Source organism: Mchenga conophoros, linkage group LG17 (genome assembly GCF_057382185.1).
Source record: "Mchenga conophoros isolate Kocher_MC1m ecotype Shallow Benthic linkage group LG17, M_conophoros_male_GT1.1, whole genome shotgun sequence".
Classification (NCBI taxonomy): domain Eukaryota; kingdom Metazoa; phylum Chordata; class Actinopteri; order Cichliformes; family Cichlidae; genus Mchenga; species Mchenga conophoros.
This window is the reverse complement of record NC_140542.1, coordinates 16015443-16042463: the sequence shown is the minus strand read 5'-3', so window position 1 is coordinate 16042463 and position 27021 is coordinate 16015443. Positions and strand designations below refer to the sequence as shown.

At 41.5% G+C, this 27021-nt stretch overlaps 2 protein-coding genes across 9 annotated transcripts in view; one reads left to right on the top strand and one right to left on the bottom strand.

The window, feature by feature from the left end:
• The window catches only part of stil (STIL centriolar assembly protein), an 11835-nt gene extending 9564 nt beyond the window's left edge, over positions 1 to 2271 (bottom strand). For all 3 annotated transcript variants that reach the window (XM_085250765.1, XM_085250767.1, XM_085250766.1), the window contains exons 1-2: positions 1995 to 2271; positions 215 to 290 (exon numbers count right to left, since the gene is read on the bottom strand). In XM_085250765.1, coding sequence (XP_085106891.1) covers positions 215 to 290; positions 1995 to 1998 — 80 coding nt within the window. In that variant the 5' untranslated portion in view covers positions 1999 to 2271. The remainder of the gene's footprint in view (positions 1 to 214; positions 291 to 1994) is intronic.
• LOC146555225 (polypyrimidine tract-binding protein 1-like) lies at positions 2140 to 27021 on the top strand. 6 transcript variants are annotated; one of them, XM_085250771.1, is made up of 15 exons: positions 2140 to 2224; positions 5994 to 6027; positions 14926 to 14986; positions 15491 to 15663; positions 15914 to 16060; positions 16153 to 16281; positions 16814 to 16924; positions 17005 to 17179; positions 17700 to 17777; positions 18233 to 18357; positions 19870 to 19903; positions 23363 to 23455; positions 24729 to 24945; positions 25045 to 25122; positions 25560 to 27021. In XM_085250771.1, the coding sequence occupies exons 1-15, from the start codon at positions 2217 to 2219 to the stop codon at positions 25690 to 25692; spliced, it is 1596 nt and encodes a 531-aa protein (XP_085106897.1). In that variant the 5' UTR covers positions 2140 to 2216; the 3' UTR covers positions 25693 to 27021. The 6 variants fall into 6 exon arrangements, with proteins under 6 accessions (XP_085106897.1, XP_085106895.1, XP_085106898.1 ...); XM_085250769.1 differs by having other exon boundaries at positions 18215 to 18357; XM_085250770.1 differs by having other exon boundaries at positions 2165 to 2224; positions 5997 to 6027; positions 18215 to 18357.

Sequence of the window (27021 nt, the reverse complement as noted above, 5' to 3'; positions counted from 1 at the left end):
TCCTTCGCTGCTGTCATAAAGGGGAACACGCGAGGTTCACAGCCTGTGATATAATCCATAACAGATCAAACCACTGCTGAACAGACAGCTTTCATTTCTCTTGTCGTTTTTGGGAGATGGGGGTGGGTTATTAAACTATTACCTGCTGTCAAAGGAACGGGCCCTGTAACGGAGCAGCTTAACGACGACTAGCTGTGTGCTAACATTAACTCACCGTGCTCTCGCAGTCTCCTGGAACATTTCACACGGCAGTCCCTGGAGGCTTCGCGGGTAGTTCATCGCTGTTGTCGCTGAAAGAAGAGACTGTGAGCGCTAAATTGAGCCTGCTGTTACCGACTGCTGGGGTATTTGCGTTAGCCTAGCGATCGGGCCATATTAGCGCCCTTGCTACCTGCCTAAACGTAACAAAGCTGAACTCTTCGGGAAGGTCACTGAAAGATTAAAAAAGTTCCAACCGTCCTGGAACAAATTTCTTGTCTGTTACTATCTTAGTAAATCAGGCCGCAAACAATCCGCAGAAAACACAGGTCTGCTACAGTTTAATTATGGCGCTGTTTCCCGACTCGACTGGCGGGGCAACAGAATCAGCCAATAGCAAGTTCCGCTGCAGCCACTCTGGCCAATGGCGTGCCGCTTCTTCTTCTTCTAATTCTAACCCTGTCCATCCTGCTCACTCGTAATGAAGATCTGAAAGTCTTCAGCTCTTCCTCCTGTATTTGTGTCAGTGCCACCATGTCCAAACAATACATCATTGCAGGTCTCACTACCATCTTGTAAACCTTCCCTTTCTTTCTTGCTGCTATCCCTCTGTCACAGATCAACACTCGTCTCCACCCACTCCACCTGCCTGCAGTCTCTTCTTCACCTCGCTCGTGCGCTGTTTCTTTAAATGGCCAGCGCGAGGTATCCACCTTCACTACCTCTGCTCCGTCATTCACACACGTATTTTTTTCTGTCTTCCATTCCTCTGTATTAGGGCCACATAAGGAAAAAATATTATTCAACATTTCGAGGTTAAGGTCGTAACTCTATTTTGAAAAAGAAAAGAAAAGAAAGAAAGCTGAAATGTGGAGATTACAGTTCTTTGCACCCGCTTTAAAATGTCTGGTGTGGATGAGTTAGTGATTTTTAAAAATGTTTTATTTCTGTCAACCTCTTTAAGTTTACCTTGACCAGCAAAAAGCATGGGCTACCAGAGAAAAGTCTGAGCCAGCCAGGTGGTCTCCGTTTAAAAACACATGATCTATGTATGAGAATCTGTTGAATTATTTGTGTGTTCAGCTGTATCATTTTCAAGCACACAAGTAGTTTCCTGGAAAGCAGCACATGGAGGAATTATTTATCAACCTGTTATATGACACCAGTTCAACAGGCTCCTGTGTGAAGCGCAGAAATAGGTTGATTAAAGTTGGATACCACCAAGTTCCTGCACTTCTGGGCTTTGTTATCATGTCTTGGGGACAGTGAAACACATTATTCCACACAATTTAAAAAGTCAAACCGGACCAAATTAAAATATATATTTCCATTACTTTGTGCTTCCTGTCTTTTATTGTTATTTTTTCTTTTAATCGTCTTGATCTTGGACTCTGGTACTTTGTAATTGATGTATTTTCAGATTTCACAGGGCAAGCACTGCTAGCCTTGCTTGCACGGAAAAGACAGGGTTACTACTATACAAAGCATCCCCCTTTTCCCCAGGTTTAAAGGTAAGAGGTTTTATTGTCGAATGAACAGAATGAACTGTGATTTACACCACACAATAAAATTCACTGTCACATACAAGCTAAATCTTCTAAATCCCCCCCGTTTTCTGGTCAGTATACTCAAAATGTTTTTTAGTGTTTTGTCATTAATGTTGCAGATTCAAAATCAAATATAAAAGTGTTCAGGTGCCCTTTCGGACATATAATCAGTTTGTTTTGTCGGGACAACGCCCACTTTCACAGAGTAAAACGTGTATCCGTTTTTTCCCGTGAATGCGTGTATCTTACTCATAGCAAATCTTCGCTGGAATAGCGCTTCTTTGTTGTTGTATTTTGGGTCCAACCAGCCAATCAACGTACGATTTTGCCCATGAACGCCCACCAGTTTTGCGAGCCGTCCAATCAGCGAGTCCTCACGACGGACGCCATCTTGTCCGTTTAAAGCGGCGGTGCTCGGGGTCCCTGTTGGCTGCTGTTGGGACCTGTTGCTCTGTAGTTCCGTGTTGTGCAATGGACGGGTGAGTTATTCCACAGTCTCACGGTGACACTCCGCTTAAATGTCGTTTCTGCTCTTTCATGGAAACCCGGGAGCACCGGGGTTTGTCGGAGGCGCTGTAGTGTGCAGGGAGCGCTCCTGCTGTCGCGGAGTAGTCGCAGAAGTGAGTTTTGTGCTGGGAGCAGGAAGCGAGGCTAGCACAGTTAGCTGTGCTGTTAGCTCACGGTGGGCCGTGCTCTGCGGGCACCTACCTCTCTTTTCCAAAGTCCCACATCACGGCCGCACTGAAGCGCGACCCGGTTACCCGCTGAGGCTCTGCTCGGGGACGTTTTGGAAAGTTGTTGGTGATGTGTATAGGATACATGAGCGGTGAGAAGTAACCAGAGCACACAGGTTAGAGGCTCACGCCCATTCTGGTTTATCTTGCCAGGCAGTCGTTCACGTGAAACAGTAACAGTTAAAATTTAAAAAACTAATAAAAGCATAAATTAATAAAGTAGCGTCACTTGTGTCGTGTGTCCCGAAATATGGAGCTGGCCCTCTAATCCTTTTAATGCGGAAACTGTACTTTAAAGTGTGTGTGTGAGCGAGAGAGGACTGCTGTGAAACTCCTAATTGTCATGTTTCATCTGGAGTGCATTTTTAAAAGCTGTAACACACTCGTAGAAGTCGCCATCAGGAGTGTGCGTGTGTTGTTTTCTGGGGGTGATTTTGTTTTGAGTGTGTGCTCAGGTTTAGATGTAAAGTAGATGGTCTTGCTTTAGTCTGCTGGATTAGGGAAAGGGCCTAAAAGTGGCTGTTTTTCACAGAGTTCAGTTGCAGCGATGGTGAATAGGAGAAAGCAGCTTTGTTGGTGGAGGGAGGGAATGTGAGGCCTGTAAGCCTGCTGCTGTTAAACTGTGTGGACTGACGGGGAAAAATAGCAGCGTTATTAGCGTTGATCACACCGGTAGCTGTGTCCACTCATAATATAATGCGTGTCATTTCAGCTTCAGTCAGGGGGCTGTGGAGCATTCACGACCCTGATGGAATATTTGTGTTTCGTCAGGACTCATCCCTGCCCCGAGGGCTCCTCTTCCAGCTGCTCCTCATTGAGCACAGTGGTGTGGGCCTCAGCCTGGCCAGCCGGTTTTCACTTGCTCTGGGCCATACCTTAGTGTGTAAAACGCGTTTTGTTTTTTGTTTAGTTTGTTCCAAGCTCTTTGTGTCATTTATTCATTTTCATATCGAGGCGTCTTTGGGTAGGTTTGTTCAGCAAACCTTTATTTTTGAGACTGACCCATTGTTTGTACATTTCCTCCAAAAAGCTGTGGGTGAAAAAGGGCAGGTTTCCTTTGACTTGCATCCGATAAATCAGTTCCACAATTACGTAACTCTCACCTCTGTCTACAGGCAAACATACTCTTTAAGGGGAAAGTGAGGAACTTGAGCATACTGGATGGAAGTTTGTGTGTTTGTGGGGGGGTGAACAACACCAACAAGTCATGTTTGGAGTATAGCCTGCAGTCCATGTTGATAAGTCAAAGCGGCAGCAGAAAGGATGTAGATATAGTACCTGTGTGTGAGAAAGTCAAACTGCTGTTCAGTGGACTTGTGCACTGTGTGCTTATAGTAGTGCTTTTAAATTTATTTATTTATTTTTTTTACACAAAGGAATTTCTTGAATTGGAATATAATTTATCGAGTAATTCGAAAAATTCTCCAAAAAAGTCTTTGCTTCAATTAATGCACGGCTCTGTAGCGCGCCGTTGTTACCATGGAAACAAGAACACGAGCGTTTCACCCCCATCTGCGATTAAAAACAGACCTGCAATGCAAACGCATTTAAGAGCAGCGTGTGAAAATAAAGTCTGAAAACATTAAGCCTCTAGTTTTAAACAGAAACAGACACACACAAGAGGCGGAGCCGTTACCGAGACGGGAGCTCACGATGAGTAAAAGAAAACTTATTTGTAGCATCCAAAACAGCAGCGCTGTTCCTGTAACCACCATTAAAACCTTTACTGGGAAAAAGCTCGCAGGAGCCCTTCATCAAAGCACCCGATTAACAAACTCCATATGTAAAGACTGTTCGTTTTACACTGAGATAAATCTGCAGTATACCTACAGAAGTTGTATTAAAATATGCAGATGAACTATTCATTCAGTCTGATACATGTTTCAATGATACAGCCTGCTGCAGGCTGTTGTTTTACATATAGACATACCGCAGCAGACAGGGGTGAGTCTAAAGGGGGGCATGGGGTGTACTAGACCATATTTATTTCAAGGCTTTTGTAACATGTTGTAACATTTTTCAGATTAAAAGTGAAATAGTGTAAAATATTTTATTAATTCAGTTACATTAATATTTAAAAATATATAAATAAATTTTCTTCACAAGCCAATAAATGTATTTTCTTTAAAAAATGTATTTTCTTTGCAAAGACCTCCCAGAGCCCTCTAATAGTTTGTTAGCATTGCTTGACTTTCACGGCAATATCCGTGTATTCAAATGCATTGTAGTGCAATGCTGATGTCTCCACACGGATTTGGGATAAATGTCTGTGCGTTTTATTTTGTTTTTTGTTAGGAGCAGCTGTTCTGATAACTGTGACTCTACAGACTGTGTAACAGGGGCCGTCGGGATGCCACCATGTTCCCGACAGACAGGAACTAGAATTGAAGTCAAAGCTTAGTGTTGATGGACAGAAAGACACCAGCACTCCTGTTACCAAAGGAGCATCGTGTGTGTGTGTGTGTGTGTGTGTGTGTCTGACTGTGTTCACACCACGGGTCAGTACACTCTGTCAGTTCTCTACACATCCTGGCTTATCAAAGCCTGGTCATCTGATGATTTGCTGATAAGAGCTGATGGTTTGCTTTGGCAGTAAAAAAAAATTTCTTCATCTGTTCACTGTGAATCCATCACACTTTTTATTGATTTAGTTTTAGTTGAACTTGGTCTAGGATTTCAGTCCTATCCATAGTTGATAAAGCAGCTGTGGAGCACATTCGCATCCTGTATCTCCTGTACTGAGTGACCATATCCCATGTGACTGGCAAGACGCTTCAGCTGCTCAGTGTTCACAGCCGCCTTTACTGGTTGGTTGCTGGAGCTTTGTAATGATTTGGTCTGAATGAGAAATTATGATAGTGAATAAGCAATAAACACAAGTTTCGGGTCTTAAGTGCCTCAAGTGTTCTAATGTCCAACTGCAAAAATTGGTTTCAAAAACAGCAGAACTTCTCAAGCTTTTGGGTTGAGCGGCCACTCCTGTGACCTCTGACCTAAGGAAAAAGGTTGGTGATGGAAAAGAGGGTGCAGGGTTCAGTGAGGTGCAAGTGGCTCTGACTGGCTTCAAAAAGCTGCGTCTCAATAGGCAGCACCTCCACCGTCACCAAACTATTGTAGCAGTCAGAGCAGTTGGAGGCTGCGTGGAGCTAGTATCCATGTGCTGCTTGTGGAAAAGGTCTGCTTCAGACTCTGCTTCATTCTCTTATCACCGTTTGGATCTTGTATGAAAAACACTTGAGGTTGCCGTGAGGTTTTTATGGAAAAGGTGAGGTGCACACTGAGGCAAGCAGGTGCTGAATAGAGATGTCCCATCTGCAGGGCAAACCAACCCGCCGAGCTATCGGTCCCTTGCCGATCGCTGCTGCCTGCTCGGCCTCTCTCGGCTTCTGTCCACCTGCTCCCGCACAGTCTTCAACATCATCACCTTTCTTTTTCTTTTTTGATACCTCAGTGAGACTCATTCTGTGTTCGAGTTTTCCCTGGCTGCCTCTAACACGCTGTCTTTTCTTCACAGCAGTGTCCACCACGATATAACAGTTGGCACCAAGGTAGGCACCTCTGCTTCCTCCTCCTCTTCCTTTCTGTCTGGTTTCTTGCTTTGTTTGCTGCTGTGTCATCACTGAGTGTCTGAATAGATGGAGATGCTGCCATCTGGAACAGTGCAGAGCTTTCTCCTTTAATCGTTGTGGAGGTGGCTCCCTTGTCTGTCTTTTGAATGCCCAAAGCCCAGCAGTAATTTGACCTCAGGTACAGTCCAAAACTGGTCTGTGGATAATCAGTTTATTCAACAGCAACATGCACATGCATGCATGCACTCTTAAGCAGCATGCTACTGCTGTTGCACAAATCAGCCACTCAGCAAAGATCCTGTGGATGTTTGTTGTCATTCCTGTGGACTGTTGAAAAGTCCATCACATCAGAACTTTCACTTTGAAAGTAGTCTCCTGCAGTGAGTGCTTTTCAGGTTCTAGATGGGCTGCAGAGTGTTTTTGTAACTCCTAATCAAGTCTTCTCTGAGTCCACTCAGAGATGCTGTTGATTGCTAAAAAGCACTGACTAAACCACAGCAGACTGTTTTTCATTCTTAATTTGATGGCAGAGGTGATTCTCACAGGTGATTTTGTGTCCACGTTCTATGCTCTGCTTCTCCGACAATGAGGTCAGACACAGTGCAAGGACTCAAAAAGTCCAGAGTTAAAATCCGTAGGAGTGTGGTGCTGCGGCAGAAATGGTGCTGTGACATACTTGCTGTACTACATTTGAAGTGCAGCCGAACTCACTGACTAAAATGGTGTGAAAGTGTAAACGAGGCAACACGAATGTTGATCTGTAAATTATTGGATGTTGTTTGAAGGGAACAGCATCATCAACATAGCCTTGAAGCTCCAGTGCAAATACCAAACTAAAAGAGTGGTTTTCTTAGATGCATAATTAAAAAAAAAAAAAAGAGTAATGGTTTGAAGCTCTTCCTTCAGTCGTCCTTACCAATGTTTGCACAAATGACAGATTTTCTAGTAGCTAGCTGGCAGACGCCTATATCAAACTCGTACCTGCTGGCTTTCGTGTTAAGATGAAGAGTGTGTGAAAAGTGGCTACAACCACTATTTTGTCCTTACCAGTGTTTGGAGAGGAGTATCAATATAGCCACATGTGATTGTAAGTGGTTCTTATATAGTGCTTTTCTACTTGAGCACTCAAAGCACTTTATACAACATGCCTCAGAAAGAACTTGAGCATAGAAAAAGTGCTTGTATGGCTGACTATGTAATAATTTTCACTATTAATATTGGTGTTAATAAAAAAACTCCCCATATTCTTCATAACCCAGCAGTGTCAATAAGTTGCTATAAGATGATTCACAAATTTATTTAATAAGAATTTTCCTTTAGCTTATTAAAACCTAAACCTTGTCTGGGTTTAAAAATAAGTTGGTCTGAAGTGAAGTGCCTCCTTCGGCTTTAGTGATTGGCTAGTACACTATAAGCACAAATATCGTAAACAGTGACTCCCTGGTGTTCAGCAGGTCTGTATTCAGTCATTAAACTGGAATGCTGCTTGATCTCTCTGACTTTTCCGGCATTGAAGCCGCGTGTCAGATTACAACAAGTCCTCAGGTACATGACTGCTGCTTTTCATTCTTCAGGAGCACAATGAATAATAGAACATGATATTATAGCGGCATCAGAGACGTTTATTTGTAAGCAGTAGATGTGAAGTACTCATCCTTATTGTGCATAATAACAGGCAGGTTTTTATTCAGCTGCCTTGAACATGCAAACCTGGAAAATAAGTCAGTGTTGTAAGAAATGCAGATGGGGTGTGGATCTGTGACCGTGACCTGTGGGGGTTTAACATGTACTTATTAAATGGACTGGTTCTTGTATAGCGCTTTTCTATTCCTGAGCACTCAATAGCTTTATACATCTTGCTTCATTCATCGATTCATACAGGTACCACCACCTAATAGAACGCGCTAAAAATGGAGTCGACCCGTGCCGACCCGATCCGAATAGGTACTAATGGAAAAGGCCCCCTTGACAGCATCAGCACATTCCCCTTATCAACACTAATTTCTACATAAACGCATCCTTATTCTTATTCAGGCCATTCAAGGTAGTAATCAAAACTAATCATGGTGCTAATTAAACATTGCATTAATTTTCTATTTTACACATTTTTTTAAGGCAGCAGCTGTCTATTATTTTATTGAGTAATCTACTGATTATTCCATCGATTAATCGGGTAAGAAATGCTTATCTTATTAATGAGCAATAATAAATATTCATTATTGAGAATGCATCAAGATGCCATATTAAAGTCAAAATTTTTAAAGAAACGATTTTCTTGAATGTAAAAATATATAAATGATGTCAAGTACAGTCAAATAAAAATAAGACATGAAATGTACACTAAGGCATAAAAATTAACCTTTACTCTGTGTTCTTGGAAGAGTTTCTGACATTAATAGGAGGCAGGTTTTTGTGCTGCTGAAAACGGACTTTATGATAGTGTAGATGTTGATCAAAAATAATAATAATAATAATAATAATAATAATAATAATAATAATAATAATAATAATAATAATCAGTCGCTCAGTGTTTTACTAGCCAATGTACATTTTTATTGGCTTGTGAAAAAAACATTTTTCTGCATTTTTAAATATTAATGTAAATTAATTAATAAAATATTTTACACTATTTCACTTTTAATCTGAAGAATGTTTCAAAAGCCTTGAAGTAAATATGGTCTAGTACACCCCATGGCCCCCTTTAGACTCACCCCTGTTTGCTGTGGTATGGCTATATGTATAAAAGAATGGCTACTGTCAGTCGTCAGTTGATCTGCATATTTTAATACAGCTCCTGGAGGCATACTGCTGATTTGTCTCTATGTAAAACAAATAGTCCTTATTGGATTTAAATTGGAGTTTGTTGATCGGGTGCTTTGATGAAGGGCTCCTGCGAGCTTTTTCCCAGTAAAGGTTTTAATGGTGGTTACAGGAACAGCGCTGCTGTTTTTGGGTTCCAGAAACACATTTTCTTTCACTCATCTCGAGCTCCCGTCTCGGTAACGGCTCCACCTCTTTACTCTTCTGCATGTGTGTGTTTAAAACTTTAGGCTTAATGTTTTCAGACTTTATTTTCACACGCAGCTGTTAAATACGTTTGTATTGCAGGTCTGCTTTTAATCGCAGATCGGGGTGAAACGCTTGCATTCGTGTTTCCATGGTGACTACAGAGCAAAGAAATTGTGCCAAATTTTTATTTGTATTTTTTTTAATATTAGAATTACTTAATAAATCATTGCAGCCTTATTATTATTATTAATAATAATAATAATAATAATAATAATAATAATAATAATAATAATTATTATTATTATTATTATTATTATTATTATTATTATTATTATTATCCTCATTTTATAAATTCAGATTCTTTGGACCACTGTTTGCACGGTCCTACCAAAATAAAGTCGCAGCTTGAGTTGAAGCCCGGCAGTTCATGTGATTCTAGTTGTTTTATTAAGGTTTCTGTTACCGAAAAAGTATTGCTCACAGTTGTGAATGTGTGTGACATCTCAGCAGCCAATACTCACATTCCTCAGGTCACTCTTTGGCAGTCACGTTCAGTGTGTTTGTCGATACAAGCTAGAATCTAAGCCAAAATCACATGAAGGTAACAAATAGCTGCGATCTAAGAGCAGGAGGAGATCTGAGAAGGAGGGATGTTCTTTGATGATTACAGCTCTCCTGTTTCTTTCTGTCTTCAGGCAAGTCATTTAAAACCATTCTGAGCTGGTATTGCATGTATTCCGTTAGAATACGTGCAGCACCTTCATACTGCTGAAATTGCAGCGAAGCAACTTAATCATGGTATTTATTGTCAATCAATCACATTTCTTTAATTTTGATCTGTGTCAAACAATTACCATGTCTCCTTTATTAGGCCATGAGGCATCAAGCTGTAATGTTTAAATGCATCTAGTCAGAGCTCTAATGGCTGCATTCATAGGGATCATTTTGTGCAGAGTTGCATGGTATGTGAAATACCACATTTTATATAAACACTCAGAGCCTGAAGGAGAAAACATGGCAGATGGGTTCAGCTTTCTTAATGAAGAAAGCTGAGAACCACTGTGGTGATACCTTCTATCTCCAAAGCCCTTTTTCCATTAGTGCCTACTTGGATCGACTGGTTTCCCATTACAATCTTGTACCACCGATTGTGCGTGGTCATTGTTATATCAGCATGTCTGAGTTTGATGTCATTATTTTGCAATGCGAATTTTACAACAAAGGTGGATGTCGAGGCGATGATGTACCTGCTGCTTGGCCTGTGACTTTTCATCAGACTGAGGAATACGGCATTGTTTTTTGTGGCCATTTCCCTGAGAAAAAGGCAGGTACTATTTTAGTACCAGTTATTATGACCTAATGAAAAACCCTGAAAACCATGGCAGGTCGATCCGAGTAGGTACTAATGGAAAAGGGGCTCAGCTGGAGTGTTAGGTTTTATCAAGCCAGCCACCACAAAGCCAACACTGGCTGTGTTTGTGTTGAACTTCCGCTACGATCAGAGGGGAATACTACATTGGGATCCTTGTTTTGGAATGCTGTAATTCTGGGACGATCAAGATCTTTCCCACATGTGGGAAACTTCCTGACATTTGGCTGATATCTGATTATCTGCATTCTGGGATGTTTGAGCACTCGTCGACTGTGAAGAAGAACACCCTTTAACACGAAGCAACTTCCTTACGAGCGCCTTGGAGAGAGAGTCAACTATTTGTCCTACCTGGTTACAGGCAGGTTCTAGTGCTTCTATGGCTTTGTCATCGACTCTCGGTCCACATTCCATCATGGAGAAAAATGTACTTTTCCTAATGACTCACTGTAGAGTAATGTGCTTTACCTGAATTTGAGTGATGGATGAGTGGAAGACCTATTGCTTTAACGTTGTCTTAATGTGTTGTCTTCATCCCCTTTGTCTTTGTTGTCTGCGTTGTCTTTGTCACCTTCTTTCTTCTCTTGTACTTCATCCTCCCCTTAAAGTGTTTTTGGGGTGAGTCAGCCATTGCGTTAATCACTGGCAGGCACATAACTAAGACAAAAACAACTCCCCCTCAGTCTAAATGGATTACAGTTGGGCACATAATGATCATCCAAACTCTGGTCTGTACATTAGTGATGAGCTTTCCCTGAGTTTATTCCATTTGCAGCATGGCTCCAGAGGAAGCAGCAGGTCCTCTGTAATTACATGTGGATAAACAGAGTTGTGGTTTGACTGTAACAGTCTGTCAAAACCAGATGTCTGTGTGGATGCGCACAGCTATGGCTCTTTTGTTTTGCTCCTCAGTTATGGGGCAGGCTGGCAGTTGGCATCTGTCAGACAACAGATGGAGATGGCGATAGAGGGGCTGGATGGGGTGGCACAGGAGACAGAGCAGGGCTCAGGTTTCTGCAGCTTTTTATTATTCATCTGATCACGAAGTTGACAACAAATTTGTGAACATAAAACCTCCTGCTTGGGCTCATGTATGAGGAAAGATTCTGGCAATATCAGAAACGTATTTTGGGGGGGCGGTGGTAAATCTGCTCACATATTGACACTGAGCATGAGCAATGTCAATGTGTGTGTGAATGATAGAAAGTGCTTGTATAAATGGATGTGAATGAGGCAAGTTGTGAAAAGCGCTATATAAGAACCAGTCCATTTAATAAGTACATGTTAAATCCCCACAGGTCATGTTCCACACCCAATCTGCATTTCTTACAACACAGACAAACTTATTTTCCAGGTTTGCATGTTCGAGGCAGCTGAATAAAAACCTGCCTGTTATAAGCAGTCACAAAAATACAGTTTACAAAGCTGTAGGCAACTGAAAAGCTCAGGAGTTCGAGTGCTTCGGATGTTTTGTGATAAAGGTAACTTGTAACTGTGCCAATGTGTTAATTGTAACTACATAAACTTTGTGCAAATTAAAGGTTCTTTAAAGAATTTAAAGTGACGACTTTAGCCTGAAGTTTGGTGCACAGTAGAATATGTAGGACATGCATGGTGGTGTTTTAGTAGTTTTGACTTTTGAAAATCTACTCTCAGTAATAACATTTAATATTGAATTAAGGTCCTGATTTGGAACAACGTCTATAGCAGTGCTGTCTTTACCTCTTCTAGTTGAAACACAACTTCAGAGACAGACACACAGCTCGTCCTCACTAACAGCTAGAGTAGTTAACGTTCATAACACTGAACAGGACTTAAGGAGAAAGTTCAGAGGTCAGTAAAGGTCCTGTTTCATTAACACTGAAGTATTAAAGGGTCTTCATACATGTTAACCTGGCTGACACATATGGTAACATTAGCCGTTTACTATTAGCAATTACATGATAGCTACATTGGGGGGGGACCGTGGTTTGATCCCCAGCTCTCTGTCCTGGTCGTTGTGTCCTTGGGCAAGACACTTCACCCACCACCTACTGGTGATGGCCAGAGGGGCCGATGGCGCGATATGGCAGCCTCGCTTCTGTCAGTCTGCCCCAGGGCAGCTGTGGCTACAACTGTAGCTGCCTCCACCGGTGTGTGAATGTGAGAGTGAATGAATAGTGGAAATGTAAAGCACATGGAGTGTCTAGAAAAGCGCTATATAAATTTATTATTATTATTATTATTAGCCATCTGTTATCATTAGTACAGTGGCTAGCAGACTGTAGTTGGATAAAAGAATCATTATTGCAGGCTGAACAGGTCACAGATGGAATATTGAGCGTTGTTGGTGGATTAGTGGATTAGATACATTTAGAGGCTGTCAGGCTGCTGACTGTACAGAGCAGTGAGAACTGTGGCTGAACTAATGAGAGAGCTCAGAGTGTGATGAACTCATCCAAGCTAATAAAGAGTGAAATTTGGAGAAGAGGTTTCAGAACTGAGCAGTGTGACCTCACGGTTGTAGCCAACTGTGGGGTCACTTTTAAATAGCTGGCAGTGAGCAGTTAAATCTGTCCCAGTGATAGAGAGAGAGAGAGAGAGAGAGAGAGAGAGAGAGAGATAGAGAGATATATATATATATATATATATATATATATATATATATATATATATATATATATATATATATATATATATATATTCTCTTTTGAGCTGCTTTTAAGCATCTTTCTTGTAGTCGTCGTTCCAACACAGTGTGTTTGTTTTGATTCGTAGACCCCGAAAATGGCGCCGCACTCCCACAATGCATTGCGGTGTGATGTCAACTCCAAAGTCCTATTACCGTGAATGGTATGATATGGTCCAGCCCTACCCAGGTGCCAAGCTTTAAAAGTAGGCAATAAAATCAATACTAAAACATACAGGAAGTCAGTGAAGGGACGACAGGACCGGGGTAATGTGTTCATGCATTTAAACACCTGTTAAGGGCCGAGCTGCTGCATTTTGGAGTAACTGCAAGTGGTGAAAAGATCACTGTTAATACCAAAGTATAGGGAGTTGCAGTAGTCCAGGCAGCAAGTGATAATGGCATGAAAGCATTGTGTGCTGGAAAGGGCAACGATTGAGCTTAGCATGTCTTTTATTGTGTGTTAGAAAGTGTTTAGGCATAGTTAATGGTGCTGTATGATTGTGTGTGACTGGGTGAATATGACCTACAGCAGAAAGGTGCGTTTACCATTCATCTTGTTTTGCTTTCTAAGACTAAGACATGGCCGCTATAGACTGTTTCTTTATTGACATCTAGTGGCAGCAGCATTACTGTGTGCCCCTCAATTCTGCTTATTTTCTACAAGTTGTGTAGTTTTCTTCCCTTTTGCCTTTTGCTGTAAATGTTGTACCCACTGTGACCTGGGAAAAAAACAAACAAACAATCAAACTGTTAATCGATGTATCAGTTACACGGCAGGGGGACTAAACGACTTTTGGATCAGACTCTGAGCTTGTCAGCAGAGCTTAATGTCACGGTGTACAGTTGGTGCAAAGGATAAAGAAGTAGCTGTCTGATCACATTGTTTAAACCTAAAACACGAAGTCAGTGGAAGTGCAGTCCAGAACCTGCCCCGGGCTGGATGATGTCAGGTACAGCTCAGGGTTCTGCAGAGGAAAGCAGGTTTTAACAAACCTGGATGTGGACTTCACTGAGACAGCTTGGGTCACATGTTAGCAAATAGTTTTACATCCTGTGTATGTTCGTTTGTATTTAGGCAGTTTTACAAAGGGGAAACAAATGTCATTACTTTCTATAATATGCTGTAGCCATCTGCCAAATATGATGACTATTATTTTATGATATATTTGTAATATTTTTATGTATTTTTCATTTATTTTATTATTTTTATTGCAACTGTTGTAACAAAAGTATTTTCCACCACCATAATCATCATAAAGGAGATATAAATGAAGCCCTGGTACCAGGACTCTCAGAATTTTATCCCAAAAGTCGGTGCATGGCTGTTTTGCAGAGCAGGTAGACGGAAGAGGAAGTGCATAAATTAAATGCAGCAGCTGGGGTCTGTGTGCTCTTGTGCTAACCAGCTGTTGTCCAGGAAGGCTTGGATTACATCTAAGCGATGCACCACTTAGTTTAACTTGAGATGTATGAAAATCCCAACAGTTGTAAACAGTTTGAATCCTCGAATTTTTTGGTTTGATGGCGAGATGTCTTTATAATTAAAGCCGTTGGACCTCACTTGTGTGGAACTGCAGTTTAATCACAGAACTGTTCTAAAGTTTTGCTAATGAAGAGCAAAAACAGGATCTCATGCAGGCGAGAGCTTTTCACATGTTTGGGACAGATTCATTCACTGCTCTTCATGAAATCTTCTCTCGTCTGTCCCCGTCAAAAATGCAAAGGCATCACTTCTTGTTTGGTATCCTAATTCTGTCCTGTCATGTATAAATGAGGTGCATACTGACTGAGGAGAAGAGGTCAAACTGAAGTGCTTCTGTTGTTTCAGAGAGGATCTGACGAACTTTGCTCCAGCGTCTCCAACAGCCCTTATATCATGAGCACCACAGGTCAGAACCCACTCTGCACACGCGAAGGTGTTTGTGTCAATGCACAACTTTTAATGGACAATATTAGCTTATTGAGTTTTGAGTTATATGTTTTTCCAGACATGGGATGAATTAAGGGGTTCATAGTGTAAGATGACTTAAGATTCCTGACTATGAATGACACAAAACTCCTCTAGAGTCCAGGAGTGAAAATATGTATTTAAAATGATCAGAAAAATAATTATTATTCAGATTTTCAGACAGACTATCTGCACTCTGAAAGAACAGATTGAAATATCCATTAATCTCATATAAATACTTTTTTTTTTTTTTTTTTTTTTTTAAATGTAAAAAATATTGGACAGAAATGGTTTCATGCCGGTTTACAGGCGGATGATAAAGACAGAATCAGCAGTGTTAACACAATAAGTTTGAAACACCACAAACTGATGGGAGTGTTCAGCACCAGGACTCCTGTCTCTGCTTTGATTCATTTAATAAAAAACGGTTTCCTCTCCTCTGTAGCCAATGGCAACGACAGCAAAAAGTTCAAAGGTGACATAAGAGGTCCCAGCGTGCCATCCAGGGTCATCCACATCCGTAAGCTTCCCAGCGACATCACAGAGGCGGAGGTGATCAGCCTCGGAGTGCCTTTTGGAGACGTCACCAACCTGCTGATGCTCAAAGCCAAGAACCAGGTACACACTACAGCGTCCTGTGAGAGTGTATTTCTTTTCCATCCACAGTTCACAGGATCCAGATAACATAACTTAGTTTGGTCGCGTCTCAAATTGAGATGTGTGTTGTTGTTTTTTTTTTTTGTTTTTTTTTAAACATGTACAAAGAGACACTGATCAATACTAAGGCTCTCAGGTCTACAGATCTGTGTGTTGAGGAACTGCATCGTGAGCAGAACTTACATGTTCTGTGTCTCTTGTCTCTTCTTAGGCCTTTTTAGAGATGAACTCAGAGGAAGCAGCTCAGAACCTGGTGGGTTATTACTCCACCATGGTGCCGATCATCAGGCACCATCCAGTCTATGTACAGTTTTCCAACCACAAGGAGCTCAAGACTGACAACTCCCCAAACCAGGAGGTAACACATACTACTGTTAGCGCCTTAACAGCTCCGTCCCTCTGCTAGCACCTTGTTAACCCCCCCCCCCCCTTTCCTCTCTTCTCTTTCAGAGGGCTCAGGCGGCTCTTCGGGCTCTGAGTTCATCTCACGTGGACACGGCGGCGGTGGCTCCGAGCACAGTACTGAGGGTGGTGGTGGAGAACCTCATCTATCCCGTTACCCTGGATGCTCTGTGCCAGGTATCCGTAGTGCACCACAGCAGTGTGCGTGCATGTATGTAGATCACTGCTTTGATCAAAGTCATGACAGATGGAGAATAACTGTGAACAGACTGTTCTAAAGTTCATCTATAATAAAACGGCAGTTAAACACGCACCTTTTCTGTGCTTCGCTCTACCTGTTTTACTCCAGCATCAGGTGTTTGCACTAATGACATGCTGTCAATTCCGCTAAGAAGTAGTTAAGTAACAAATTACTTTAGCAGGAAAAGAGAAGACAACCCGAGCAACACTCGGCACAAAACAGAGCAGCAACACAAACAAACCAGATGCAGCATAAAATGATGACCTGCAGTACAGGTTGGTTAGCAAGAGGCTTGCAGATGTGCAGCAACTCTTGGCAGGCTAAAACAACATAAATGAGATTTAGCAGTTTGGTGTGCAGACGGTATGGTGATCAGCTGATCTGTGGGGAAGAGCTGAGCGTGATGTTGTCCTGCCTGTTGGATTTGGTTTATTTAGTGACTAAACTAAGCTGCTGTTTGGTCCTCAGATCTTCTCAAAGTTTGGCACCGTGCTGAGGATCATCATCTTCACAAAGAACAATCAGTTCCAGGCTCTGCTGCAGTATCCGGACGGCGCGTCAGCCCAGGCGGCCAAACTGGTGAGCATGATGGTTCCCAGTGCTTTTGTCGCTTCTACTAAATGGTAGAAGTAACGAGTGTTACTGCTGCGCTGTTTCAGTCTCTGGACGGTCAAAACATCTATAATGGCTGCTGTACTCTGAGGATCAGCTTCTCCAAACTCACCAGTCTCAACGTCAAATACAACAACGAGAAGAGCCGAGACTTCACCAGACCAGACCTTCCCACTGGAGACGGCCAGCCCACCATGGAGCATACGGCCATGGCAGCCTTTAGTAAGATCCCACCATACTGATGTAACATCACTACAGCTGTGCTCAGCTGAGGCAGAAGAGAAAAAAAAAAGTACTACACCAGTGGAACTGAGGGACAGATTTAGTATGGAAGTTGTTCTCTGACACACACAGAGACACTGCAGACATGACATGTGAGTCAAAAGGGCATCAGAATGCTCTCAGTGCTCGTTTCAGTCAGTGAAATGAGCAGAAACTCAAAAGAAGATCAATTACCAAACTGAATCCTGCAATACTACTCTAGATGGCAAGAATAAAAATACTGAGTTGAAATTATCATTCTAGTTGTCTGTAATAACCTAAACTGATTAAAGTCCAGTAAATCAATTCAATTCAGTTTTATTTAGAGATACTGCACGAATGGGGGGAAAAAAGCAGTCCTACATATTTGTTTAATATGTGCATTGAAGGACACATCCTGGTTAAAAATTGTATGATTGATTTGTGGTGGAATCTCACTACTTTGCTGAGTTAAAATCCAGCCGGTGTTTCTTGTCTGCAGCTCCAGGCATCATCTCTGCTGCACCGTACGCTGGAGCCACTCACGCTTTCCCACCAGCCTTCACCCTGCAGCCTGCTGGTGAGTGTCAGTGCTAAGAGAGGATGTCTGTTAGATGACACACACTTTGAAAAGTGATCACCTTGTTTTTTGAGAATGACCTTTGCAGCTGCAGACAGACCCAGCAGCTGAGTTATTGTGATGAAGCCTTTAGAGGGTTTTCAGTTGCTTATCCTTAGGGAGGAGTCTACGCGTTCCTTATCAGTGTGGAAATAATGGTTAGGTTCAGGATCACTGTGCATGGGAAACCTGTTGCATTCCCTCCTTCCTCTGCACCTGAGGAAGTTAGGTCTCATGATTTAATTCAGGGATGCAAATATTTTCCATATCAGTTCATCTGCAATTATCATTTGTTCTCCACATACCAGAAGTGTTGAAGCCTTAGTGTATGACTGTGGGTTGTGTGACGCATCTCTGGCAGCTTGCAGATTTTTGTTTACTTGTCTCAACTCTCCCAGTGTCCTCCCCCTATCCAGGCCTTGCGGTCCCCGCTCTGCCCGGAGCCCTGGCCTCTCTGTCCCTCCCTGGGGCCACCAGATTGGGATTCCATCCAATCCCTGCTGGACACTCTGTCTTGCTGGTCAGCAATCTCAATCCTGAGGTTAGTGATTGTCTCCCTACAGGCTGTTAATTCATGTATCTGATTGTATCTAACCTGCACTGATGTCACCAGTCTTGCTACAGCTTTGGACTAGCCTGCATGTTTTTTTGTTTTTGTTTTGTTTTTGTTTTTTTAGAGGATTTTGTTTTCTAAAGCTTCAGTTGGTCTGAACATTCAGTATTTTGGACATGGAGTGAGATGTAAAGTGTTTTCAGTGCTCTGTTCCACCTGGATTTTAAAGTTCTTCATGTTTGAATCAGTTAGTGGAAGTGGAGCAGTGAGTGCACAGGAATTAAAAAAGGAAAAAAAGGCAGCTTGGATCACAGCTCAGCTGCAACGTGCACAGCGGTGGTCCTCAGAACCGCCTCTCTCTGACACGGCTTGATGTCATCTGTGGTTTCTTCACCACTGCGGTTTATTTCTAAACGCTACCACATAATCCACAGCTGTGAGCAGCATACAGGCCCACTGTGACCAGTATGACGCTGATGGACTGTTGAGCCACAACATTAAACCTACCTGCCTAGTGCTGTACATGCACCAGTCTGCAGTGTTGGGATACCAGTTGACTAACTCATCAGGATGCTGATGGTGGGTCTGCCTCCCACTCCAGTCCATTTTTGATCAGATTAGGATTAGGATCTTGGTCATGTGGAGCCCACACCCTCTGGTTCATATGCCCAAATAGAAAACATGTGACTATTGTCAAGCAAGTTCTTAACAGTCCAACATCCCCAACAGAGTGTCACTGTTAGGGATGTTCCCAATCTAATGGAAGGGGTTAAGCATTGTCTATACAGACACTCCGTCTTTAAAATCCATTTAAAAGCATTCGTCACATTCTTAAATGTGTGTGTGGCAGCAGTCACGTGCCTGTGTACACACTGCAGTGATCCAGTAGTTATGTCCCTCTGCTGTGACTCAGCCAGCTGTTCATCTCCTACATCAAAGTACTGCAAGGAGGAATCCATGGTACTGAATAGGCCAATCACTGTCCTGACCTGACATTTAGTGGCATTGCAGGGAGCTGCAGGTCAGATACCCCCTGCGCTTACAGCATAGGAATGTTGTAGATTTGCCACTGCAGCAGAAATCCCCACTAACAGAGCGGTGCACCTCAGTCTGGTTGTTAAATGATGGGAAATCTTTCTGAATTCTCATCATTAAACGGTTTGACTTCATGTTTGTTCGTCTCCTCTGACACTGATGTTTTGCTCACAGATGGGTTTTGCCTTTGATTCGGGAATTTTTTTTTCATATTAAACTATGTCATGACCCCTCCCCTACCACACACACACACGCCTGTGCACTCATGTAAAAATGTTGTTCTCATATTGACATTATCTGTATGTGATCCCTCCTCCAAAGGTAATTAACCTTCTGATTGACCCTGCACCTGTCTTTTTTCCCCTTTAATTTGTTGCCATGGAAACACCTCGGACCCTGCACCTGTCCTGCCCTCCCACCTTTACCTGTCCTGTCCCTCCGCTGCCTTCTCTGCTGTCTTTAAAGAGAGTTACGCCCCACTGCCTCTTTATTCTCTTCGGTATGTTATTACTAGCTTCTTATTTTGAATTATCAGTACCACATGGTTGTTCTGATTTAATTTTTATTAAAATTCTGGTTTCTGTTTGTTTTTTTTCCCCCTCTTTTTCATTATTTTTGGTTTAATGAAAAATGGTGTGTACTGGTCTTGTCAGATTTTGTGTGTTGAATTGAAATTTTCACAATATTTGCAGCTTTTCCTCAGTGGTTTTCTTGCCAAAAAAGGTCATGTTTGTACAGAACCCTTCATTTCTTACCAAGTAGAAACTAAATAGCAGTAGAGGCTTTTAAAGCCTCTTCTAATTTTCAGGAAGTGCATCCTTTGGTCAGATGAGATGAGACTACACACTGCTTGTGTTTGGAAAAAGAACGTATACAACCTGAAGAGCACTGTCCCCACGATGAAACCGTGGGGGGAGTATTATGATGTGGAGACGCTTCAGTGTATCTGGAATTGAAACAAAACATACGTCACTCTCGGTGAAGAGCCAAAGTAAAGTTTTTGACTGGCCTACACAAAGCCCTGACTTTAATCCCATTTAAAAGTTTTGGGGTAAACTGAAGACCAGCGTCGATGCAAATAGACCACCAAATGTGGAAGATCGTGAGACTCTTTGTGGTACAGCACCCTCTTTGTAACTGACTTTACCTGGCAGTAGTCTACAGCTTCTAGCAATAACTCACCAAAGCACTTTATTTCTTTGTATGAAAGGAGCTATACAAGCTATATACATACCAGTCCATTCAAAAAAATGAGTCTTCAGTGTGGCAGCTCAATCCTGGGGATTTGAATCAGGGGTGTGCAGTAGTTTTCTGTTATACATACACTACCAGTCAAAAGTTTGGACACACCTTCTCATTTAATTGTTTTTCTTTATTTCCATACATATTTATTCATGCTTTGCACACTCTTGGGATTCTCTCGATGAGCTTCATGAGGAAGTCACCTAAAATGTTTTTCCAGCAGTCTTGAAGGAGTTCACAGAGATGCCGAGCACTTGATGGCCCTTTTGTCTTCACTCTGCAGTCCATCTCAATTGGGTTTAGGTCAGGTGACTGGTGCAGCACTCCAACACTCTCCTTCTTGGTCAAATAGCCCTTACACAGCCTGGAAGTGTGTTTAAGGTCATTGTCCTGTTGAAAAATAAATGATGGTTCAACTAAACGCAAACTGGATGGGATGGCATGTCACTGCATTGAACTTCAGTTCTTAAAGTAATGATGAACTGTTGTTTCTCTTTACTTAGCCGAATGGTTCTTGCCACAATGAGTTCTAACAGTTGTCAAATAGGGCTGTCAGCTGTGTACCAACCTGACTTCTGCAGAACACAACTGATATTTCCAACCTGATTACCTTAAGAAGGCAAGAAATTCCACAAATGGATCCTGACAAGGCACACTTGTGAAGTGAAAACCATTTCAGGTGACTACATCATGAAGCTTATTGAGAGAAGGCCAAGGGTTTGCAGCACTGTCAACAAAGCAAAGGGCAGCTTCTTTGAGGAATCTAAGACATATTTAGAGTTATTTAGTATTTCTTTGCTACATAATTCCATATATTTGACATCTTCAGTATGTATCTACTATGTAGTGTCGCGAAATCGATCAATGTAGAGCAGTGTCACAAACCACGGAGGCCCCAGAAAAGTGCAATCAAACGTTGAGTTTATTAACAGCCCGGAGAAAACATCAACATATGTCTTCTGACCAAAATACATGTTGTGGACACTTATAAAGCAGTGGGGTACACGCCCCCCCATGGCGTCAATGACAGATTAAAATAGGTTCCAGACATTAGTCACAGTTAATCGTACATTTTTAATAGCTATAAGCAGACATAGAACTTCTCTTTTCTATAACAGCTTCCATACAAGGTAATAAACTTCAAGCCCTCAGGGTCTCTGAGGCTAATTATTGACTCTGATCATCTGTTACCAAGTAGAATAAAATATAGTGAGACACCAAATGAGTTAAGGCCTCAGGCCAGACACATTCCTAGATTATATGTATTATATGTACTGTAAGCATGCATTGCAGTTATCCTTCTATGTTCTAGTTTCCATCAGCATGTATCACCTGGACAGTCACGCCAGTGAAGCTTAAGACCCTTAATGAACTCAACATCAACTCAAAATAAGCACAGATATGCAGTGTGTATAAAATACTTCCAACCGTACTTGTAATAAAAGTTAACATAATGGAAGGATCCTCAAATGGACATCTTCAATAAACAACTGTAATGCAGTATCAATACTGTGAGAAATATTATTAGATGAAATAATGCTGTAAAGAATGTTATTAATGCAGGTATAATGATGCAAATTATATGGCAGCAATAAAAGAATTTCTGTATCTCCACAGTAGATAGTAGTTAAAATAAAGAAAATCATTGAATGAGAAGGTGTGTCCAAACTTTTGATGGTTAGTGTATATGTGACTAAGTTGTAGTCTGAATGCTTAAAAAAGCATTGAAATGGATATGAAGCCAATGAAAGACAGAACCGAACGCTGAAAAGAAGTCTGTGGTAATAAGAGTTGGAACATTACTAATGCAGCGCTGCATTACTGCACTATTTATCTGCAGAGAGTAAAACTACTCTCTGCAGATAAATAATCCTTGTATTTAGCCAGAACACTCTGCAAAGAACTTTTGTCATATTTTTGAGATTTGCAACATTTTTACAGTTTCATAAGAAAATCGCTCAAGAGACAGTCATCAGCTGAGGGCACTCTTCTGTTTTCTAGGACATTTTGGCAGTAATGGGAATTTTCAACACAACAGGAAACACTTTGCGTTAATGTGTCGTGTTGTTCTCGAGTTCAGGGTCCAGCTCTTAGACGAGCGCTGCCTTTCAAACTTTGTGCTCTGAGTACACAGTTATCATTCAGTTGGAGTCAGAAAGTTTGAAAGCAAATATTTGCTTTAATTCTTTAAAAAATGTAATTTTTTGTTTGGGCCTAACACTGTGAGGAGCTGCATTTATTGTGTCTTGTCATTTGATTGTCTGTTTTTAATTTTGCATGCTGGGGTTTCTTACATTTTGCATGTCCTCAGTGCTCAATCAGTGCTTTTGTTTTATTATTTTATTTATTTAGTTTTTGTCCCATAATTCATAGCTCCTACACGTTTTTGTTTGTTTGATTTTGTTTTGTTTTGGGTTTTCCCCTCTGACCCTTAATTTTCCTCACTTGAATTTTCCTGTATTTAACCATTCAGGAATTCCTGCTGAGTTCACGCATTTGTAAGTTCCTTTAGTCATGTTTGCTGCTGCTCCCCTCACTTCTGGGGTTTGTATGCAGCCCTTCAAACACAAAAGCCATATTTGAGCATTGAGACAGAGGGTCAGTCGCCTGGCAGGCTGCAGTCAGTCCAATACACATCTTCCTGTAGGGCTTGGTGGCAGGGAGGGTTGCTTTTCTATTTCCTGTGTGCCAAATAACCCGGTCCTCTTTATTTAAGGTGTCTATGGAGATGTCATGAGAGTGAAGATTCTGTTCAACAAGAAAGAAAACGCTCTGGTTCAGATGTCTGACAGCACACAGGCTCAGCTAGGTAACACTCTGATTTTGAGACACCTGAGAACCACACATGTGCAGAGTATTAAAAGAGTTAGTGCTGCTACATGAGTGTTGCAGAAATGTCTAAAAATGTGTTGTTTCTGCATCTTCTAATTTTAAATGACTGATGAACCCAGATTGTCACAGTGGTCTTTCATCTACCATAAAAACCATTCTTAGTCTGGAGTCTACAAAACTAATACCCTCATACCTCTGCTGGTGCACTGACGGGGAGCACGTCATGGGTTGTTGCTATTTTGTTGACGTTGCTCTCAGCCATTAATTAGGCCCTCTGCTGATTCCCTCAGGTCTTTTTACCTGCCCAATTTTAACATACTAAAGAAGAACTGACTAAGGCTGACAGTCAAATAAACTGGTACTGATACAAGTTGATAATTGTTGTGATCAACTTGTGATCTGTGAACACGACTCTCAACCTCAGCTTGGCAACAAAACACATTCCCAAACTGAAGTGTAAAGTTTATTCAACATCTGAAATGTTGTCGTGAGCATTGGGTTAAGCAAACGTGTTTCATTATAAAGTCAGTTTTTGTATTGTATTGTATCTTTATTTCAGACATACAGGAAAAAAAACGATATATACAAGTACACATACTTGCATTTAAATGTACAAATACAAATATATATGTAAATACACGCACGTATGTGCTCAGACAAAACAAAAAAAAGAAAATAAATATAACGAAATAGTCTAAATGACATGAAATTACAATTATTAAGTCTGAAATGAAGTAGGGAGAAGTATAATATACTTATTAGTCCCTACCCCATGTTCAACATTCTATTGAATCCCACTATTCATTGTTACCCCTAATTCCCATCATCACTTACCCCACACAATAAACAAGGAATGAAGGACATGTATTAACATAGCTACAGTGATAGATACAATTTAGTATAGTTACATATACAATGGGTGATCAACTTTATCAGTTTCATATTCTTCCAAAAGCAGTTTTTGAAACATCTTTATGAACTGACTAATGATTGAACATTGCTGTAGGTCCACAGGAAAACTGTTCCACAGTTTTACCCCACAAATGGTAACGCAAAAGGTTTTAACCTTTATCCGTGCTTTATGAGTCTTCAGATTTAATTTTCCCCTCAGTTCATCAGAAATGCTCTTGACTCCAGACTAAAACAAAAGGAAGAGATGAGGAGTGTTCATTGCATTGGAACAGTGTCTCTAAAAGGAGACCAGAAGAACTAGACTCAGGCTGTAAAAGGCTGTGTTTGTATGTGTACAGCCATGAGCCACCTGAATGGCCAGCGGCTGCACGGGAAGCCTCTGCGCATCACTCTGTCCAAACACATGAGCGTTCAGCTTCCTCGCGAAGGGCACGAGGACCAGGGCCTGACCAAAGACTACAGCAACTCCCCCTTGCACCGCTTCAAGAAGCCCGGCTCCAAGAATTATTCCAACATCTTCCCGCCTTCTGCCACCTTACACCTTTCCAACATTCCGTAAGTCCTTCAGCTTACTCCAAACTGAGAGGTGCAGCTGACCCCAAGATGGGGAAAAAAAAACTGCATTCCTCAAATCTACTTTGCTTGTGTTTGTAGCCCCTCTGTGGTTGAAGATGATCTGAAGATGCTGTTTGCCAGCTCAGGAGCCGTGGTCAAAGCCTTCAAATTCTTCCAGTAAGTCGCTCCTTTACTGTCTCAGCTTCTTAAACTCGTGGCTATTGATTCGTGTCATCCATTAAAAAAAAAAAAAGCCCTGCACACCCTTCGGTCTGTTTGTCTGTCTCGTCGTGTTAATCTGTTTGATTAGCATATGTACAAGTCCTTGTTTTCAGGAACATGTTGTGAAAACACATTGTGCCGGCTGATGTTTGCTCCTATTTATTTCTTAAATGGCCTGTAATTGCTGGCCAGTCAGTAAATGGGTTTGGTTGTGGACTTTGTGCCCCCTTGCAGTAAAAGACCAAAATCTCCTTCAGTCTTTTAGGCTCCTCTTGGAGTGTCCAAGCAGCTTGTTCAGTGTGTGCGGTACTATTCATCCTTCCCCTGAATGTCCTGTTGTTGCTTTGCCTCAAAACAGTCTGAATGGAAGCTCTTGTTCATTTCTCATACAGGAAGGACCATAAAATGGCTCTAATCCAGGTGGGCTCTGTGGAGGAGGCCATCGAGTCCCTCATAGAATTCCACAACCATGATTTGGGAGAGAACCACCACCTGCGAGTCTCCTTCTCCAAATCCTCAATCTGAGCCACCATCTGAATCCTTAGAGTCAGCACGACAGTATCTACCACACTCCAATCATTCCACCACATGTCTGTAGAAAACACAGAGTCTGGATTAATGTTAAATTATTATTATTATTATTATTATTATTATTATTATTATTATTATTATTATGCTTCTGCTTTTTTTTTTCTGATTCTTTGCCTTCTGACAGAATTAAGGTCTCTTGAGGAGAAATCTGACTTTATTCTCTCAAATTTTATAAACTAGAGAATAAAGTTGTAGTTCTGACCTGTTCAGGCTTTCTGCAATAAAGCCGGAGTTCTTCGGTTAGTCAGAATTCAGACAGCAATGTACTTTTTTTATCTCGTCTTTGGGCTTTGTTCCAACACCGAGGGATCAAAGTCGACCTTCTTATCCAAAGATGTTACGTTTTTCAGATTCAGACTTTTACTTTGATCTTAAATTAGCCCAAGTTTTACACGTGACCCTGTTCCTTTTTAGCTCTCTTTAAAAGTTCCAGCTCTGCTTGTAAACGATCAATCAGAGGTCAGATGTCCGCTCAGGCCTGCAGGTCCAAGTGTGGCCCCGTAAAGAGAAGCCTGGCTAGACCTTCACATGATCCCTGTGCCTTATTCCTGGAGTGTGAATGACTGTGATTATGTCATGTTTAAGAGAAAGAGGGGAAAAAAAAGTGAAAAGGTTTACTGTTAATGAGCTGTATTACAGATATATCTGCGTTTTCTGTCTCTAGTGTTTTGTACCACTGTGTTACTGTAGTGTGAAACAAGAACTGATTGTCTTTTTAGCAGGTTTGTTGGGTCTTTAGTCCTAAATGCATTGTTTTTCTTTTTGATTTCTATATTTCTGTGTTTGCAATCATGTGTTAATCAAATGTTGTAGCAATATTTTAATCATTCCTGATATAACTGTTTTTGTGTTAGGTTTTTTTTTGTGAGCTCGGCCTTTCACGGCGTGCAGACGAATGTTTTGTCTAGTTGGTGAATCTGGTCAGGTTGTCTTGTGTGTCGCCTTTCTGGATGGTTTTATTTATAAGTTTGTGATCCACTACAGCTGAAACCAAAAATGGCCTTCAGGATGCAAACAAATATGTCTGCCTCAGGTTTCTGGTTTTATGGACTACAGAAAGACTGCAAGCTGTTTTCAGCTTTCTTATTTTCCTGTGAGAATGCGGAACGTTTTTATTCATTTCTTAATCGCAAAACCAGATGTTTGGAGTGCCTTTGACGCAGCACTGAGTTGTAATCAGGCATTAATTTATCTGTATACTGATGTGACAGTTTGGCAGGGAGGAAGCCCACAGTCCTCCGAAACCATAAAATGCTGGTTTGA

Excerpts from the sequence above, each read along its gene's own strand:
- LOC146555225 (XM_085250774.1), top strand. The coding sequence starts at position 2,264 with ATGTCGTTTCTGCTCTTTCATGGAAACCCGGGAGCACCGGGGTTTGTC. Across the intron at positions 16,282-16,813 it reads CCCTGGATGCTCTGTGCCAG|ATCTTCTCAAAGTTTGGCAC; the intron begins GTATCCGTAGTG and ends TTTGGTCCTCAG. Across the intron at positions 17,778-18,214 it reads CTTCACCCTGCAGCCTGCTG|TGTCCTCCCCCTATCCAGGC; the intron begins GTGAGTGTCAGT and ends CAACTCTCCCAG.